The sequence below is a fragment of the Macaca nemestrina genome, chromosome 7 (genome assembly GCF_043159975.1).
Source record: "Macaca nemestrina isolate mMacNem1 chromosome 7, mMacNem.hap1, whole genome shotgun sequence".
NCBI classification, from domain to species: Eukaryota; Metazoa; Chordata; class Mammalia; order Primates; family Cercopithecidae; genus Macaca; species Macaca nemestrina.
In genome coordinates this window covers 36,362,883-36,381,469 of record NC_092131.1, presented here as the reverse complement: position 1 = coordinate 36,381,469, position 18,587 = coordinate 36,362,883, and the positions used below count along the sequence as shown (strand labels likewise).

At 38.3% G+C, this 18,587-nt stretch overlaps 1 protein-coding gene across 15 annotated transcripts in view; it reads left to right on the top strand.

Moving 5' to 3' along the window:
- LOC105494308 (signal induced proliferation associated 1 like 1) overlaps positions 1-18,587 on the top strand; it is a 410,938-nt gene that overhangs the window by 257,664 nt on the left and 134,687 nt on the right. For 12 of the 15 annotated variants that reach the window (XM_071099945.1, XM_071099943.1, XM_071099944.1 and 9 more), the window contains one exon: positions 4,863-6,662. In XM_071099945.1, coding sequence (XP_070956046.1) covers positions 5,165-6,662 — 1,498 coding nt within the window. In that variant the 5' untranslated portion in view covers positions 4,863-5,164. Of the gene's footprint in view, positions 1-3,583; positions 4,216-4,862; positions 6,663-18,587 lie in introns of those variants that run through there. The other 3 variants (XM_011762630.3, XM_071099942.1, XM_024796724.2) reach the window with 3 other exon arrangements.

Here is an 18,587-nt window from a genome sequence, read left to right as displayed (position 1 = left end):
CTACTTTGTTTCCGTTAGTGTTGTCTCCTTCAGAGAGTGAAACAGTAGGAGAGCAGGAACTAGATTTATCAACTGTTTTTCTCAACTCTTCCTGCTTTTTGTTGAAGGGAGAATACGGAAATGAAAGGAGGTAGAAATTCCATTCTAAAAAGTTGCGTGCTAATTCATAAATCTTAAATTATCCATGGCTTGCACTAAGATGTGTTTCAGGCTAACTTGAAAGAGTGAGCCATCCCTTCTGTCTGAGATGCGACTTTTATGTAATGTGAGTGGAATTCAGGAAAGCCAAGAAGGGATGTAAAGAAAATAGTTTGCTTTATTTGATTATCTTAGCTCATCTAATATTCAAGTACGGTGAAGTTATATTTCTGTTTTTAAATAGTGTTCTATTACATTCTGAAGTAAGAATATTTATAGGCATTCTAAGTCTGTGTGCACAACTTCAAAAACTATTTCTATTTTTTTTTTTTTTTTTTTTTTTTTTTTAAGAGCCTGGGTATTACCATGTTACCTAGGCTGGTCTCAAATTCCTGGGCTCAAGCCATCCGCCTGCCTTGGCCTTCTAAAATGCTGGGATTACAGGCACAAACCACTGTGCTGGGCCTGGACATTTTCATAAATACTTCTGTAGGGTATATCTCTGGATTATTGGGGCATTTGAATAGTTATTCATCAGCACAGTTCCTTCTATTGCCCTGAAACATTGAGAACTGGTGTTGTATTTTAGGCTATACCAATTAAAGAATCTGAGAAGATCTCATTTTGGAATGTGGAAGTATTTGATGAGGAACGCTACATCTTTCTGGTGACGCTACCATATTGCACTGTAATTCTTTGACGACAGGAACTGTAGTGTTCCGCCAACCCCACCCCCTTCCCACATCTTCTTGTGTAACCTTTAAACTGCTCTTTATGCCCTTGGCACGATGTTGTTTCTTTCATTCTATTCCTTGAATTACTGTGCTCCCTTCCTTACCACTTAATCATTTCTTGAAAAAAAATTTTTTTTCATCATTGTGCTTGTTGATTAATTCATTGTAAAATAGGTAAATAAAGAAGATATCAAATGGGCATCTACCTCTATTTTTAATAATCTGGAGTTTACTGGAGATCACGACCAGAGATTTGGCGGTAACAGCATAGAGATGATATTTAAAGCTGCAGGCACCTACAGTATCACCAGAGAGAGCACTGGTTGCCATGCAGATTTCCAGCAGGTAACTTAATTATTCTGCCTTTGTTCAGCTGCACAGACAAATGTGATCCAACCGAATCAACACTCTGCTTTCCACAGTGATATTATTACTCCAGTGGACCCATGCTTCTGTCTCATCCTAATACACTTAGTGCTCACATGCATCCTGATAAAAATGCCCTTTATCCCCCTTCCAGAAATATGAAAAATGGTAAGAGAAGTAAACCATAGACACCACCCTGCAATCACTAGCTTTTCAATGGACCCCAACTGAAGACTGAGTAGTGGGCAAAAAGAGGCGAGAGAAAATGAAGAAGCACATGGTTATCGCAGAGGTCCAGAAAAGAGAGGTTCAAGGTGGAGGATGGGTTCGGGAGTGCAGATACTTCACAGAGCCAGACTGACAAGGGCTTTTTAGCAATCAAGAGGTCCCATGAGAGGTTCCACTTTCAGCATTCTCAGGGACTTGATGTCTAAATGACTGACCTACTGTGGTACAACTAGTCCCACCAGGAGATAGTTCCTGTTATTAAAGAGCTTACAATCAAAATGGAAAGTGTATAGGAAGGAGGCATGACCCATGCATCCCCCGTCATCTTCTTGCTTCTCTGTGTCTCCCCGCTACACCTGGAGCTTTCCTTGAAGGAGGGACTGTTGGATGTATGGTCCATGCTCAGAAGACACTACAGAAACATAGGGAGTGATTTAGAAGACAGGAGGAAGCATTTCTTCTGGAAGAATGGTGGGTTAGGTTGTGAGAGATGTTGAGTGATGAAACTAGTTGAATTGAACTCATTAAACTAAACTATGGGCCCTCTAGATAGAATTAGTGTTCTAGCTACATGGATCTACCATAGACTTAAATAGTATCTAGAGCTGTAAAATTAAACATGTAATAAGAAAAAATTTTATATAGCCTGCTCTTTCAACAGATGGAGGTGACATGCTGTGAATTCGTATTGCTCTTCTGTTTAATTCTATTGCTTTTTACCGTATTGGTACTTAGGTTTGCTGATATTTAAGAGAGTTGCTAATCATTGTCAACATAGGTTTGCTGTTTCCGCCTACCCTGAGGAATAGGTGTTAAGGTATTATTGAGCTGTCATCATATGATACACATCGATGGACAGCATTATTTTTGACTGGCAGTTTAATAAGTGCAAAGCATGTATATTTCCATATATACTAGTCAGTGCCCAAAGTTTATATTGTACCCCAAAGGGGTTTGATGCCATAAATAAGAATGAAAAAAGGGAGAGAGGGAGGGAGATGGAAAATGAGAGGGAGGAAAAAATACAAAGAAAGGAAGGTCCTTATGACTGAAAAAAAATCTGTTATTTAACATAATTGCCCATCTCGAACCTCATCAGTTTTTACAGGCCATTAAAACGTGGCTTCTTTCTCTCCCATGTGCTCGTCTATATTTTGAAATGAAGAGAAAACATTGAGTCGTTGTTATATAATGTAATGGGAGTCTTGAAATTTCTTTTGAATTGGTAAGAAATTTTTATATTTAAAAATAAGATTTTATAAACTCATTAAAAATATTGGAACTATATGAGATGGTTTGGAAGAGAAATACTGATGGTGGAGACTGAGCATTTCCAAGTCAGTTTTATTTCTTGTATTTTACTGCCAGCTTTTAGTTTCCTCCTATAATGGAAATTACTTCACATCTACTAAGAAAGACAGTTCTGCAGTAAAGTATTTTCTAAGGCAAATGAAATGTGGCAAGAGTTTTTATCGTGGTGGGATTGGTGTGTTGTCCTTTTAGAGAATGAATGTTTTGGGAATGAAAGATGATTTATTTGGATTTCTGTGAGATTGTGAGAAATGTTGAAAGCATCTAATTTTTATAAGAATCTACTTAGAATTATTATTTATGCCATATAGAGTATTCATTGAAATAATCAGCTTTTTGGAAGATGAACAGGTGTTTGCATTTTGGTTCAGTTGATCCATTTTCCTTCCATTTTATGAGAATCACTTCTTAAACCTTTGCCGTGGCCATACATGCTGTCCTTTGATATCCTCGGAAGCAACAGTTAGCATGTTTTGTCACTTGAAGGGTTATCATTGAAAGAGGAACATGTAAAGTTCTGGAATGTAAAGGGAATAATAGCAATCTGACAGTAGAGGTATCTAGAAAGCTCAAAAGCCAGGTTTAATTAGGTAGCAGTGCAAAACTATTATCCCTTTTACAAAAGACGGTGAAGAGGAGTGCTAGTGAAAACAATTGGCATTTATCTGAATGGCTCCACAGACCCAGCCAGCACGAGCCCAGCCAGAGCTTGCCTGGCCCTGCATTCTGCAGGCAGCATGCTTTTTTTTTTTTGAAACACCCCTACGTGTTCCAGCCTTTAAATAGCAGTGAGTCTTCTAAAATGATGCTGTGTGCTGCAAGAGAAATGAAAGCGCCTGCCTTGGAGGCAGGAAGCCGACTAGGGAGATGCTTAATTATCGTGGAAGTAAGTGCTTGTTACCATTGAGTGGAGAGTGCAGCAAGTGCGGGTCGTCCTCGGGTGTCAGAGCTGTGATTTGTAGACAATGCCGCCCTGTCAGCTCAGTGCTGGTTCAGCAGCATCTTTCCAAACATGTATTTGGCAAGAATTTAAAGGCCACCTCTTGTGTAATTTGTGGAGTCTTGGAAAAGGAGCCTCTGCCTTTCTTTTCAGAATGTACGCAACCATGCAGAATTTTGTACTCAGAATCTGTGTCTCCTGCCTCCTGCCTGACGTGCTCATGAGGAAGTTCATTTCCATGCCCGTCACCTGGAAGGATGCTAACAGTTCTCTGTAATCTGTTGGGGATATGGAGAGGGCCACCCAGAGCTGTGTTTTGTTTCTGCCGTCTTCATAAATTAGCACTGATGGGGTGGAGTAGGTTGTACTGCATAAGGAAATGCAGGCATTTTGTTCATTAGTGAGATACTTCTAGCTTTTAAGAGTACAAGAAACTAAGGAGAGCTTGGGAAGAGGTGGTGGTGAATGCTGGATTCATTCTGCAATATCCTCGTCTCGGTAAGTAATAAAGTAGAGGAAAATACAGAAGAGTGCTAATGGATATAATGGCTCCGGGAAAACCCTTTTTATTTATTTATTTTTTTTCTGCTGTATTTGTTTTTGCCAACTATGTTAAGCCTTTGTAAGGAAACAAAAAACATGTATTAATTTTGGAATAGGGGAGTTAAAAAGTGATTGTTGCAGCATATTCAGTAAAGTCATTTTTCAGTTTTTACTTTTGTCAAAAAACTGTGTTGCTCTAATTATCTTATTCACTTGGTTACATCTCAAACTTCTGGTTATCACAGTAGCTCATGATGTTCTACATTTTTAGAGGTCATTGGAGCAAAAGTCTCTACTTTGGGCAGGAGCCATGATATCCAGAACAAGATGTACCCCTCCCCCTACCCCCCATTTTATGAAACAGTTCAATTAAGATGAAGTCTTAGTGGTCTTTTTTTTTAGAATATAAATTATGGATTTTATCAAATGAATTTTACTTTCTTCCTTTCTTTCAAACATGCTTTACTGAAAATATGGATTTTGGAACTGTGAATCCCAATCCATTATTGAGTCTTTTATTTTTATGTATCTGGTTTTGACAATTGCATGTTTGTTTTTAGATGTATTTATCTGCTAATTCAAATTATCCTTTTCTGTTTTAGAGAAAGCATGGGATTATGGCAACCACAGAGTCTCAGTAATACAAGTTCCATTCAGTTTTTTCTGAAAGAAAGCCCTCTGTTAAAGTGAAGCAAAGAAACTGTTGTGGATTATAACGTTTAGGAGTTCCAAATTTTCAGTGCTTTACAAAGAAAGCATCATTTAATCTTTTAAATGAAAAAGATTAAGATCTCATGCAACTGTTGTATTTTCTAGAAGCCATTCTCCAAAAGGGAAGTGCACATTTAAAACACAGATATGATGGTCCTTGCTGCAGGGATTTAAGTCTACTTGCTTTTACATCATGACCAGCTTGAAACGGTCACAGACAGAAAGGCCCCTTGCCACTGACAGGGCCTCTGTTGTTGGCACAGATGGCACCCCCAAAGTCCACACTGATGATTTCTACATGCGGCGCTTCCGGTCCCAAAATGGCAGCTTAGGATCATCAGTTATGGCTCCTGTAGGACCCCCCCGAAGTGAAGGTTCTCACCATATAACCTCAACCCCTGGAGTCCCAAAGATGGGGGTAAGAGCAAGGATTGCAGATTGGCCCCCAAGAAAGGAAAACATAAAAGAATCTAGCCGTTCAAGCCAGGAAATAGAAACCTCAAGTTGCCTTGATAGCCTGTCCTCCAAAAGCAGTCCTGTGAGTCAGGGAAGTTCTGTTAGCCTCAATTCCAATGACTCAGCCATGCTGAAAAGCATACAGAACACGCTGAAAAACAAGACAAGACCGTCGGAGAACATGGACTCCAGATTTCTCATGCCTGAAGCCTACCCCAGCTCCCCCAGAAAAGCTCTTCGCAGAATACGGCAGCGAAGCAACAGTGATATCACCATAAGTGAACTTGATGTGGATAGCTTTGATGAATGTATCTCACCTACATACAAGACTGGACCATCACTGCACAGGGAATATGGTAGCACATCTTCAATTGATAAACAGGGAACGTCTGGAGAAAGCTTTTTTGATTTGTTAAAGGGCTACAAAGATGACAAATCTGATAGAGGTCCAACTCCAACCAAGCTCAGTGACTTTCTCATTACTGGTGGTAGCAAGGGTTCTGGTTTCTCTTTGGATGTTATAGACGGGCCTATCTCACAGAGAGAGAACCTCAGGCTTTTTAAGGAAAGGGAAAAACCACTCAAGCGACGTTCAAAATCTGAAACTGGAGACTCATCTATTTTTCGTAAATTGCGCAATGCCAAAGGTGAAGAACTTGGGAAGTCATCAGATCTTGAAGATAACCGATCAGAAGACTCTGTCAGGCCCTGGACATGTCCAAAGTGCTTTGCCCACTATGATGTCCAGAGTATATTATTTGATTTGAATGAGGCAATTATGAACAGGCACAATGTTATTAAGAGGAGAAACACCACCACTGGAGCTTCCGCAGCTGCCGTGGCATCCTTGGTCTCTGGACCTCTGTCTCATTCAGCCAGTTTTAGCTCCCCAATGGGCAGCACAGAGGACCTGAATTCCAAAGGAAGCCTCAGCATGGACCAGGGAGATGATAAAAGCAATGAGCTTGTAATGAGCTGTCCATATTTTCGGAATGAGATAGGTGGAGAAGGGGAGAGGAAAATCAGCCTTTCAAAATCAAATTCTGGCTCCTTTAGTGGATGTGAAAGTGCCTCCTTTGAGTCTACACTTAGTTCCCACTGCACAAATGCAGGAGTGGCAGTACTTGAAGTGCCCAAGGAGAACTTGGTGTTGCACCTAGATAGAGTGAAAAGATACATCGTGGAACACGTAGATCTGGGTGCATACTATTATAGAAAATTTTTCTACCAGAAGGGTAAGTAGAGATCCTTTATTTCTTACATTTTCTTTTGCCGTACTTTCTGAAGTATTGTATATTAAGATATTAGCAATGTGGCATAAGATTTGCATGTCTTCGTTATCTTTCTTGATGGTAAAATAGCTCGATAGCCATTTGCTCAATTTATTTCTTCTTGCATTTTTTGAGTTACTTTCCCCTTTCAGATATACAAATGTCTTGTATATTAAATAGTACTTTTACAAATAAAAAGCCCCTTTGACTTAGCGGTTGAAATGTTAGTCTTTGTTATATAGTAGATTTGCTGTGTCACCTTTAGGGATAAATGTACCAAGTTGAAAATATTTAAAATATAGCTATTTTTTAAGGATTGCAAAAACAGTTTTAATGCTTCTTTCATTTTTTAACACTTTCTCAGTAAGTACAGGAACCATGTCTTTGCTGCTTCAATGTTGTCATCAGTAGGCGGGAATTATAACATATTCCTGTCCATTTATAGGAAATATTGTGAAAACAAATTACATTATTTGACAGAAGTCACAGAGCCAATAGATCTCAGTGCCAAGAATCAAATCTAGGTCTTTGAGTAGAAAAGGCACTGAAGAGAGAAGTACCTTTGACAGAAGGGCCACTTCCTTTCTAATCTTTTCTTTGAGTGAGAGAGTAAAAAAAGAAAAAGAAAAAGAAAAAAATATATATATATAGTTGAGATTACACTTTATACACAGTTTTATCTCATACTTTTAAGAAAGACCATTGTGATTTACTGAAAAGTAAGTAGTATAAGTGAACTCTTACAAGCTTTTTGAGCAGCATTAATTAAGGAATGAGTTTAAGTTATCCAGAGAGGCAAATGAGGAAACGGGATGACCATCCACGAAGGACGTACCTCTGTGTCCATTAGCTAGATCAGTCATCTCTGCAGCCAAGTGAAGAGGCTTGTGGCGAGAGGCTCCCAGTCTGCAAACTACTCCCGCAGTGTTTTGATTTCCACTGTTTTGGGGTTTTGAATGGTATTTAAATTTATTCTTCTGAGTGAAGTTTAGTTTCAAATCTAGTACTCATAGCTTTATAACAATTGCTTTAGAGTAAAACATATCTTAATGTTACATGATAGATCCCATTCCAGAAGGCTTTATTGACGGAAAAAATCTTGTCTCGTGACTAAATTCCTACATATCTATGGTGTGGGTCTTGGAATCAAAATTGTTTTGCATACCCCGATGTCATTTTTAAACATTTATCTTCTCAGAATAATTTTCTGAAGTTCATATTTTAGAAATTACATCTCTCTTACACTGTCCTTTAAGGTCCAAGGTTTCTCATTCTTGCCAACTTGGCATTTGGGGAAGAGATGATTCTTTGTTGGGGTGGGGTGGAGACGGGGGCTGTCCTGTGCATTGTAGGATGTAGGATGCTTAGCAGCATCCCTGGTTTCCACACTATCAATGCCAGTAGGTTTTCCTCCTCCCTCTAGTTGTGACAGCCTAAAATGTCTTCAGGCATTGCCAAACGTCTCTTAGGAGGTAAACTAACCCCTAGCTGAGAACCCCTGCTTTACTGCACCTGCGCAAATGTTCTGCAGGTGTTTCTGAGCTGTCAATAGGTGGAGGCAAAATGGCCTCCACCCAAAACTGACACTGAAACATACTAGTTATAATCTAATTTATGTAGTTATGGGTACTTTTTTCCTATTAGGCACTATAATAACATCATTATAATAATGAACATTTTGGGTACTTATTGTGTACCAGGCACTGTACTAGGCATTTGCTATGCCACATTTTCTCATTTCAATTTCTTAACGCCCAGGAGGGTAGGTACTATTGTTAACCTTGTTTTCCAGTTGAGAAAACTGAGGCTTAAGTGATAGGCTCTCATGGAGCTAGTAGATGTTGGAGCCAGGCTGTCTGAACGGTCATGTTCTTAATCACTGTTCTCTGATCTCTGCTAGGTTAAAGAGATGGAGAATCTTAAAGTATTTTATCTTTCAAAAGTCTGCAATAAAAATGTGAATGCTTACATTCCAGATTAATCCTGTTTGTTCATAATAACCTCATAAATCTAATAGTCACTAATCCAGTAGTTACTAATTTGAAGCATGGAAAATACCCTTTTACCCAGCATAATTGGAACTAGTGAATTGAAAATATCAACTCAAGCAGGGAATTTTTAAAAAGTATACATTTAAGCTGTTTTATTGTCATTAAAACATGTAAGAATATGTTTGCCAAACTCTTGTGAGGCCAAAGGCTTTTCTCTGACAATGATTCTACTCTTTTAAATTCTTCATTGTGTTAATAGGCTAAACCATAAGAATAAAAACAGAGAGACTAACAACACAATCTGAGTACAAAATCTTAGATTTCATAACTTTTTTCTCATTTTATCGTAGCTGTCCTGCCCACATTTAATCCAACAGCTTTCTTTTTAATGACTTGCCTTTATTAAGTCTGTAGTAAAGCCTTAGTTTTTAGTAGGAACAACGTTTATCTTTTGTACTCATATTTCATCAGCTTTCATAATTAAATTTCAGAATTAAAATAGCAAGTCAAATGGTATAAACAGCCCGCTCTTTGTCAGCATGAGGTCCAGCTGGTGGGAGCAGAAAGTATGTATGGCACGAGGGATCACCCACTAGACTGCTGGTGCCACTGGGTATTCATCAGCGTGGTTTGCAGGGGAATGATGAGCAGTGGTTAATCCAGGAAGTTGTCCAATGGAAGTCAGTTACACAGAGTGCCTACTGTAAGAACTTTTCTTGGGCCACACAACTTAGAATTTTCAAGTCAGACGGGCAATTTGTTACAATATGATAATATACCACTAGTAATGGCTCTGGATAACAAAATTTGGAGCAGAAATTAAGCTCTGTAAAGTATAAACTGTACATTTTAAAAATTGTTATTTATACTTTTATATAGTATAAAACATATCTAAACAAACAACTCTGTCTTATAATAGGCAACTTTGATTCACTGAAATTAGCAGACTAACTCATTTTTCCTAATCAGAACCTTAAAGCAAGTCTTCTTGTTGAAGGAGTACATCAGTGTCAGATGTAATTTATCCTCTAGCACCAGGGTGTGGCCCTGCTGAGCTGGCTGTCACTCAGCCTCTTATCAGGTAGTTTCCATTTGGCTGCCTAATGCATTCCTGACTTCACTGTGGCTAAGTCTCAGGCAGGGTCAGGAGTGGAGTGGGAGTACTTTACTAAAGTATGCTATACAGCTGATATTATATGTAAAAATTAATCATATTTGGCTGATGAAGCTATAATCACTTTTTATTATATTGTTTTTATAAACATTATTTTACAAATTTAGACTTCAGAGGATATTTTACTCCAACATATAAGCCAGGTCAATTGCTGGAAAGATGCTGGATCAATAGAGGAATCCCATTGTTTGTACTTAGTAAAATAAGCAACATGCCATCGATGCTTTTCTTTCCAGTCCTTTCTCATGCCCACTTCTCTTTGCCATTTTGCTAGTGAGTGTATGTTTATATTGAGACCCAAGATTAAGTGACGGTAATAATATAGCTAACATTCATTGCATTACTTCTTTGTACTTTATTTAGAGTTCCTCACTTAATGCCCATTGGACCCCAAGGTGAATCTGTCCTGGTGATAGAAGTCCAAGTGATACAGCCACACCCTCCTTAGGGAGGCACAGACTAGGCAGTAGAGCTGCATTCAGATTAACCTGAATTACTTATCTTCCTTTGAGTGTGTGTATGTTTTCTGTTTTTATTTATTTTTATTTATTTACTTATTTTATTGTTATTTTTTGAGACAGAGTCTCGCTCTGTCACCTAGGCTGGAGTGCAGTGGCATGATCTCGGCTCTTTGCCTCCTGGATTCAAGCGATTCTCATGCCTCAGCCTCCCAAGTAGCTGGGATTACAGGTGTGCAGCACTGTGCCCAGCTAATTTTTGTATTTTTAGTAGAGATGGGGTTTCACCATGTTGGCCAGGCTGGTCTCGAACTCCTGGCCTTAAGTGATCTGCCTGCCTTGGCCTCCCAAAGTGCTGGGATTACAAGCATGAGCCACCGCGCCCAGCCTTGTGTTTTTATTTAGTCACCATGATCAGAGTACTAAGGAAATTTATAAGTGGAAAATACTAAGTTATAGAATAATTATAATGTTGCCTATATCCTGCATAGCTTGTTGGAGGAGGAGACCTTTTCCAAGCCATTACTTACCTTGGTTTCTGTGGCCCCACAAGACTTCTTCAATTTTGCACTGAGTGTATAATTGTCTATGAAATATGTTCTCCTTGAATCCTATACAGAGGAATGCATTAATGAAGACAGAGGAGCCCATGGGCTCTTGGCAGTGGCATTTGTTCCTCCACTGATCAACAGTGTTGATAGGCTTATCTGCATGGTAGCTGGAGTGTTAGTCTCAAACTCAAGTTTCTGAAGATGCTGTGATAGGGAAGGACCTCCCTCTACTGCACACTGCCCAGGAGAAACACAGTATCTGGTCTGAAGCGCATCTGAGAATATTTTCCCATTCCTTAAAAGAGGGGAAACTAATGCTTATGCACCTAAATATTCTTTGGATAACTGTAAGCCCCCAGATTTGATTGTTCTTACTGTTCACCTTCCTCCTCCTCCTCCATTCCAAAACACATATAAATCAGGTTGAACAGTAATTGAGGAGACAAAGTACATTTCAGTTGCTGTTTTCTATCTTTACCTCTCACTCTCTTGTCAGCCATCTTTAACATAGTTTCTTTAGAATACTACACTTAAGTTGATTTGTACTAAAGTTACAGCTTTAGCACTCTCATATACTCTCAATTTTGCTATCAAGAGCTGTTCTTCCAGTTCCAGTCTGTCAAATAAGCATCATTAAATAGCTGTTATAAATTTTAGTGGATTATTTTTTAGCGCATAGAGAACATCAGGGAATATGATTAAGTATATTTCTAAAAATGTGTGCTTATTTTGTTTATTCAGGTTTTTTTGCTTTTTAAAAAATCCTTCTGCTGTGTAAATTTTAGGCTTGAGAAAAGTACCGTGGAACGCTTTACAATTCAGTGTTCTTTAAGCATAATTATTCTACATCTAGTTTTTTGATGTGGACAGTTTTAGATTTCGGATAAATGATAGACTCCAAGGTCAGTAAGTCTGCTCTCCTGAACCATGTTGTGTTCTACGCTGTTGAATTTAGCAGTTATTTTCTGCCAAAATGAATTGAATGGTGAAAGTTTTTATGCATATATAATAAATTGTTTTAATGCTCTTGCCTTTCATTTTTTATTAAAGTATTTTTCAATGTAGTTTCATTTTTATACACTTTATATATAATCTATGTAATTAATTTGAAGGTAACTCTCTATGTATTCCCTCACAGGGAGATTTGAGGCACTAAATGCCTTCCTGAGAAGCTAAGCTAGGAGTGTGTTTTGCTGCTGTCCTTTTATCTGCTCAGGGCTTCCAGTAGCAAGGAAGCTAGTAGGTATTGTGGTTTTGTGTGTTTGCTCCTTGGAAAGCAGAGGTCCTCTCTTTTCTTGACTGTGATCTCGAAGTCCCAGTGTGGCTCAGCTGCACCTGATCTGGAAGGCTTTCACAGTGCCTGAGCCTCTCAAGCCAGAGGTTTGTGGAAGCTGCTTAAAAGGGCATGGGCTTCAACTGCTCCTACATGTGTTTTATTTTAAAATCAAGATAGACCATCAAAGACCACACTAGTTCAAACACTTGACTTTATTAAAGGTCATCTTTTTAAGAGCCAGTCATATAAAAACAGAGTTTGTTTTGCAGTAAAGCTGGTGATGAAGACGTTTTCATTATGTCATTCATCAGCCCCTTTAAAAAGTTCATGTGAAAAATTTATTTTAGAATTTGATGCCAGAAGTTGAAACCGGTAGCTACCAAATGCCTGCCTTTCTGATGATAGGTATTTTGTGTGTGTGTTTTGTTTCACTTATCTCTTGTTTTACTTCAACTCCCAGAACCAAATTTGATGCTCAACTATACAATTTTGATTATTAACACATCTGCTTCCACTTTCATCTTTTATTTTCCTATTCTGTTTCATTAGCATGATTTGTATATATATCCTGTATCATTAATGACCTCAATTCTTTTTGGAAAAAGGTGATTAGTATACATTTATATCCAAATAAAATACCTCTGTCTCCAGGCTTTCTCCTTAGTTCCAGCTGCATTTCTCACCAGCTGTTAATCTGCCTCTACCCAGATGGCTATCTCATTGGCTTCTGTAACCCACATGCAGAGAGATTTGGAGTTCACCATTTTTCTCCCCTCCTCATCATTGCTCTCCTTCTGTAATTAAAGCTTCTTTGATGCCTCCTTCATGTTCATTGTGTTCAACCTACGATCTCTAGTCTACCCTCAAATTGCAGATAACTTCTGTTCCTCATGTCCCATTCCCAATTCTTTATGTAACTTCAGGGCCTCATGCCTGTTACCCAAATTCTAGGTTTCTTAGTCCCTTTATAGTCTACCCTACTCAAACTCTAACCTCTTGTCTTTGCCAGATAGTCCTTTATTTAATAATGTAGTAAACATGTGGGTCATCTGAAAGGCAGATGCTGAGACAGTACAGGACTGCAAGTGGTTAGGGGCTTGGATGAGAGTAACTTAGGTCTGTGAAAGATAATTTTGCAGAGAAAGCCTTCAGTTCCTCAAAGGAAAGAGAAGACAAAGGAAGATTAGGCAGGGAGAGCCTCAGACCATGATGCAGATCTGACAAAGTGTCAGCCAACACAAAGGGTCAAAAATGAGCGTTAGAGAGGCATTACTAGAGCATCACTCCTTGTTGGGGAGTAAAAGGCAGGTCCTGTTACCCCACCATGCTCATCTATTGACTAGGGGCTGCCCAGGAAGAGTGTGGCCCAGCTCAAAAATTGTAGTAGATTTGAAGGCACTGCATCCAGAGACTTTTAGCTAATCCTATTTCTTGTGACCAAACTGGTTGTAGGTTCTTCCTAGAAGGGAAATCAGAGTGTTGCACCTACATACAAAAATGCATTATCCATTTACTGTTGTCAAGAGTACCCTTCATTTTTTTAAAAGTAGTTTTAAAAATTAAAATAACTGCACATTTATTCACTCGTCTATCCATTTGTTCAGTCATTCAAATAATATTTAGCATCTGTTGTGTGCCAGATACAGTGCCTGGAGGAGAACAAATGGAGATACACCTCTGCCTTCATGGTATTTATAGTCTCCAGTTAGTGCAGTTAAGATGAATGGGAAGCTATTAAACAGAGGTTTTTAAAAAAGTCTTCTACAATTTCTTTGTTTCCTCTGTTGGAACTCTGTTTTGATGGATGGTGAACCCCTGGACTTATCTTCCCTTTTTTTTTCTTTTGTAATTTCAATTTCTTTTTATTTTTGTTCTATACTCACTGATTTCATCTGATGACAAGCAGTTGCTATGTAGCTCTGTATGTTCTATTAGTCCTTTTGCTGAATTTTATTTTTAGCCGTCATATTTTTAATCCCTCAATAACTCGTTCTTTTGTTTTTTGTTTTTAGACAGCGTCTTCCACTGTCACAGGCTGGAGTGCAGTGGTGTGATTATGGCTCGCTGCAGCCTCAAACTCCTGGGCTCAAGTGATCCTCCCACCTCAGCCTCCTCAACAGCTGGGATCACAAGTGTGCATCATCACACCTGGCTAATTTTTTTAGATTTCTTTTTGTAGAGATGTGGTGTCACGATGTCACCCAGGCTGGTCTCAAACTCCTGGGCTCAAGCAATCCTCCCACCTCAGCCTCCCAAAGTGCTGAGATTATAGGCGTGAGCCACTGTGCCCACCTTGTAGTTATCTTTCATAATAGTTTTTTCTTATATAACCTCCCCTCCCATTTCTCTATTGGTATTAATTAAAAATTTTTTCTAAGTTCTTTTTCTTGAATTACTTGTATCTTCCTGTTTGTACATTTTACTTTTCTTACTTTTCTTGTTTTTTCTTCTTCATGCTGTTAGTTGTCCAGTGATCTTTATCACATTTATGAATAAAGGCTGAGGTGGCTTAATGTAAGAGGCTTGGGTTCCCCTGCAGCTCCCCAGCTGATCTCTTCTTACATAGGAGAAGTAGTGTAACCTTTCTATAGGAAGGTATCCCTGTGGAGTGAGAGAGCAATGATCAGGCTGCAGGATAGAAACCACATGTGTGTCAAATTAGAAGGTCTTTATCCTGTTCCACTCCTGCATGGAGCTGAGTTTCCTTCCCCGGCCCCAGGGTATGCACTGGAATAGGTTACTCTTCCTTTCCTCTCTTGCCCACCTGACAGGCTCCTGCCTGTCCTCCAGGGTTATGCAGCCCCTCTGAACCCCTCTCCTGCAAGGTTTAGATGCTCTCCCACCACTGACCTGACACACCCTAGCACCTCTTGTTTTGCATGATGATTTCTATGCTGCATTAATTCACAGCCCGCCTAAGCATGCTTTGAAGGCAAGGGCCACAGAATAGAAGGTCAGGTTTTACAAATGAATGAATGTTTGTTGCTGAACAAGGTATAAAATTTATTGAGTTGAGGAACCAATGTGTCTTGTATTCATAGCATCAGGAAGAAAAAGGTAGAGGAAGCCCTCTGTGTATATGACCTTGTGTTATACTCTAGACACTGGATAATACATTGCAGTTCTTCTTCCTCTCTTCTCAAGAAGTGAGACTACAGACGGGTCTGTGTGTGGTCATGGTGGTTTTGTGGAAATTTACCAACCACCAGTTGATCCCCATAGGCAAAAAACGCCATCACAGAGACTGATTTTTACTATTGTAAACTTTACTGGACACAACTGATGGAAACTAAAATCAGTGAATGACTGTTGAAGGAGAAATGGGAGGAGAAGCAGGATTTGCATGACCTCCAGGTATTTCCCTTAAGACATTTGTAAACTACAGGAGGAAAGATAGTAACTTAATGGTGGAGAAACCTGGCAGACACAGCCTTACCTAAGTGAATCAAGGTTGATATGAACCTCTGGATGTACTGAGAAGGGCACATCATTTCTGTAGTCCTCTTGCCCAAGAGGCACAACCCCAGCCCAATCACTTGAAACTACCACACAACCCCAAATTGAGAGATAAATACTCTTCAAAGCTGTCAAGGTCATGAAAGACAAGTACACTAAGGAACTCTTAGAATCTATAGGGGATTAAAAAGACATAACAACAAAATGCAACATGGGATTCTGAATGGGATTGGGGGGATTCCACATAGTGGAAACACTGGAAAAATCTGAATAAGAACTTTAGTTAATGGTATTGCACCAATGTTAATTTCCTGGTTTTATTTGCGAGGGAGGATATCCATCACTTTGAGTATCATTTCTATGTTTTGGGGACGTTTCAAGGCCTCTCTTCCAGCTATTTTGAAATATACCAGTAGATTGTTGCTAACTATAGTCACTCTAACGTGCTATTGAGCATTGGAACTTTTATTGTCTAACTGTATGTTTGTACTCATTAACCACCTTCTCTTCATCCTTGTCAGATGAAGAATTTGGAAATATTTTACCCTGTGAAACTCATGGTTTCTTCACTCTGTTGATTGTTTCTGCTGTACAAAAGTTTTTTACTTTAGTATAGTCCCATATGTCTATTCTTGTTTTCATTGCCTGTGCTTTTTAGGTCTTAACCATAATGTCTTTGCCTAAACCAATGTCCTGGAGCATTTCTCCTTTGCTTTCTTCTAGTAGCTTTATAGTTTCAGGTCATATGTTTATTATGTCTTTAATCCATCTTGAGTTGATTTTGTATATAGTGAGAGAGAGGAGTGTAGAATTTTCCCAGCACCATTTATTGAAGAAGGTGTCCTTTCCCCAGTGTGTGTTCTTGACACCTTTGTCAAAAATTATTTGGCTGTAAATGTATGAATTTTTTTGGATTCTGGATTCTGTTCTATTGGTCTTTGTGTCTGTTTTTAGACCAGTGCCACGCTGTTTTGATTACAATAGCCTTGTAATATGTTTTAAAGTCAGGTAATATGATGTTTCCAGCTTCGTTCTTTTTGCTGTGGATTGTTTTGTCTGTTCTGCCTCCTCTTTTTTGGTTCCATGTGAATTTTAGGATGTTTTTTCTATTTCTGCAAAGAATGACATTGGTATTTTGAATGGGGATTTGCACTGAATCTGTAAAATGTTGTCATTTTAATGATAATAATTCTTCCGCTCCATGGGCATGGGACATGTTTGTTTGTGTGTTCTTCAATTTCGTTCAACAGCATTTCGTAGTTTTCCTTACAGAGATCTTTTACAACTTTGGTTTAATTTATTCCTAGGTATTTTTCTTTTCTTTTTCTTTCTTTTTTTTTTTTTTTAATTTTGTTTTGTTTTTGTTTCTGTTGTAGGTGGGATTGCCTTCTTGATTTCTTTCTCAACTAATTTGTTATTGGTGTAAAAGAACACTACTGAATTTGTGTTGATGTTCATTTTGTATCATGCAACTTTACTGAATTTAATGATCCAGATCTAATAATATTTTTTTGGTGCAGACTTAAGTTTTTTCTAGATATAAGATTGTATCATCAGCACAGAGGGACAATTTGACTTCATCTTTTCTGATTTAGATGCCTTTTCTTTCTTTTTTTTACCTGATTGCTCTGGCTTGAACTTCCAATACCGTACTGGAGTGGTGAAAGTAGACATCCTTGTCTTGTTCCAGTTCTTAGAGAAAAGGATTTCAGCTTTCAGTGAAATCCGTGTGTGATTTTAGCTATGCGCTGGTCATATATGGCCTTTATAATGTTGAGGTCTGTTTCTTCTATGCCTAGTTTGTTGAGAGTTTTTAATCTTGAAGGGATGCAAAATTTTACCAAACATTTTATGTCTATTGGGATAATCATATGGTTTTTCTTCTCCATTTAGTTGATGTGATGTGTCGTACTTACTGAGTTGCATATTTTGAACCATCTTTGCATCTCTGATACAAATCCCACTTGGTTATGGTGTATTATTTCTTTAGTGTGCTGTTGGATTCAGTTTGTTCATATTTTGTTGAGCATTTTTGCATGTATGTTCATATAGGATACTGACCTGCAGTTTTCTTTTTTGTGTGTGTCCTTGTCTGCTTTTAGTATCAGGGTAATGCTGACCTCATAGAATGAGTTAGGGAGAGTTCCATCTTCTTCAGTTTTTTGGAATACTTTGACGAGAATTTGTGTTCTTTAGAAGTTTGATAGAATTCAACAGCAAAGCCATTGGGTTCTGGGGCTCTTCTTTACTGGGAGACTTTTTGTTACTGCATGATCTTATAACTTGTTATTGTTCTGTTCAGATTTTCTATGTCTTCTGGATTTGATCGTGATAGGTTGTATGTGTCCAGGAATTCATCCATTTCCTGTACGTTTTTTAGTTTGTTAGTGCCTCTGATCTTTTGTGTTTCTGTAGTTATCAGTTATGATGTCTCTTTTTTCATTTCTGCTTTGATTTTGGTCTTCTTTCTTTTTTTTTTTTCCTTGGTTATCCTACCAAGTGGTTTATCAATTGTATTTGTCTTTTCAAAAAACCAACTTTGTATTTTGTAGATTTTTTTCTATTGTGTTTTTAGTCTCTATTTTGTTTAATTCTGTGATCTGTTATTTCTTTCCTTCTAATTTTGGGTTTCGTTTGTTCTTGCTTTTCTAGTTTCTTGAGGTACACCATTAGATTGCTTATTTGAAATATTTCTCTGTTTTTGTTGTAGTCACTTATTGTTATAAAATTCTCACTTAACAATGTTTTTGCTGTATCCCATCGGTTTTGTACTTTGTATTTTGGTTTTCATTTGCTTCAAGAAATCTCTTCATTTTCTCTTTAGTTTCTTCTTTGACCCAGTGGTCATTCAGGAGCATGTTGTTTAATTTCTATGTATTTTTACAGTTTATAGAGTTTCTCTTGTTATTGGTTTCTAGTTTTATTTCATTGTGGTCTCAGGAGATACTTGATATTATTTCAAGTTTTAAAGTTTTTTTGAGAC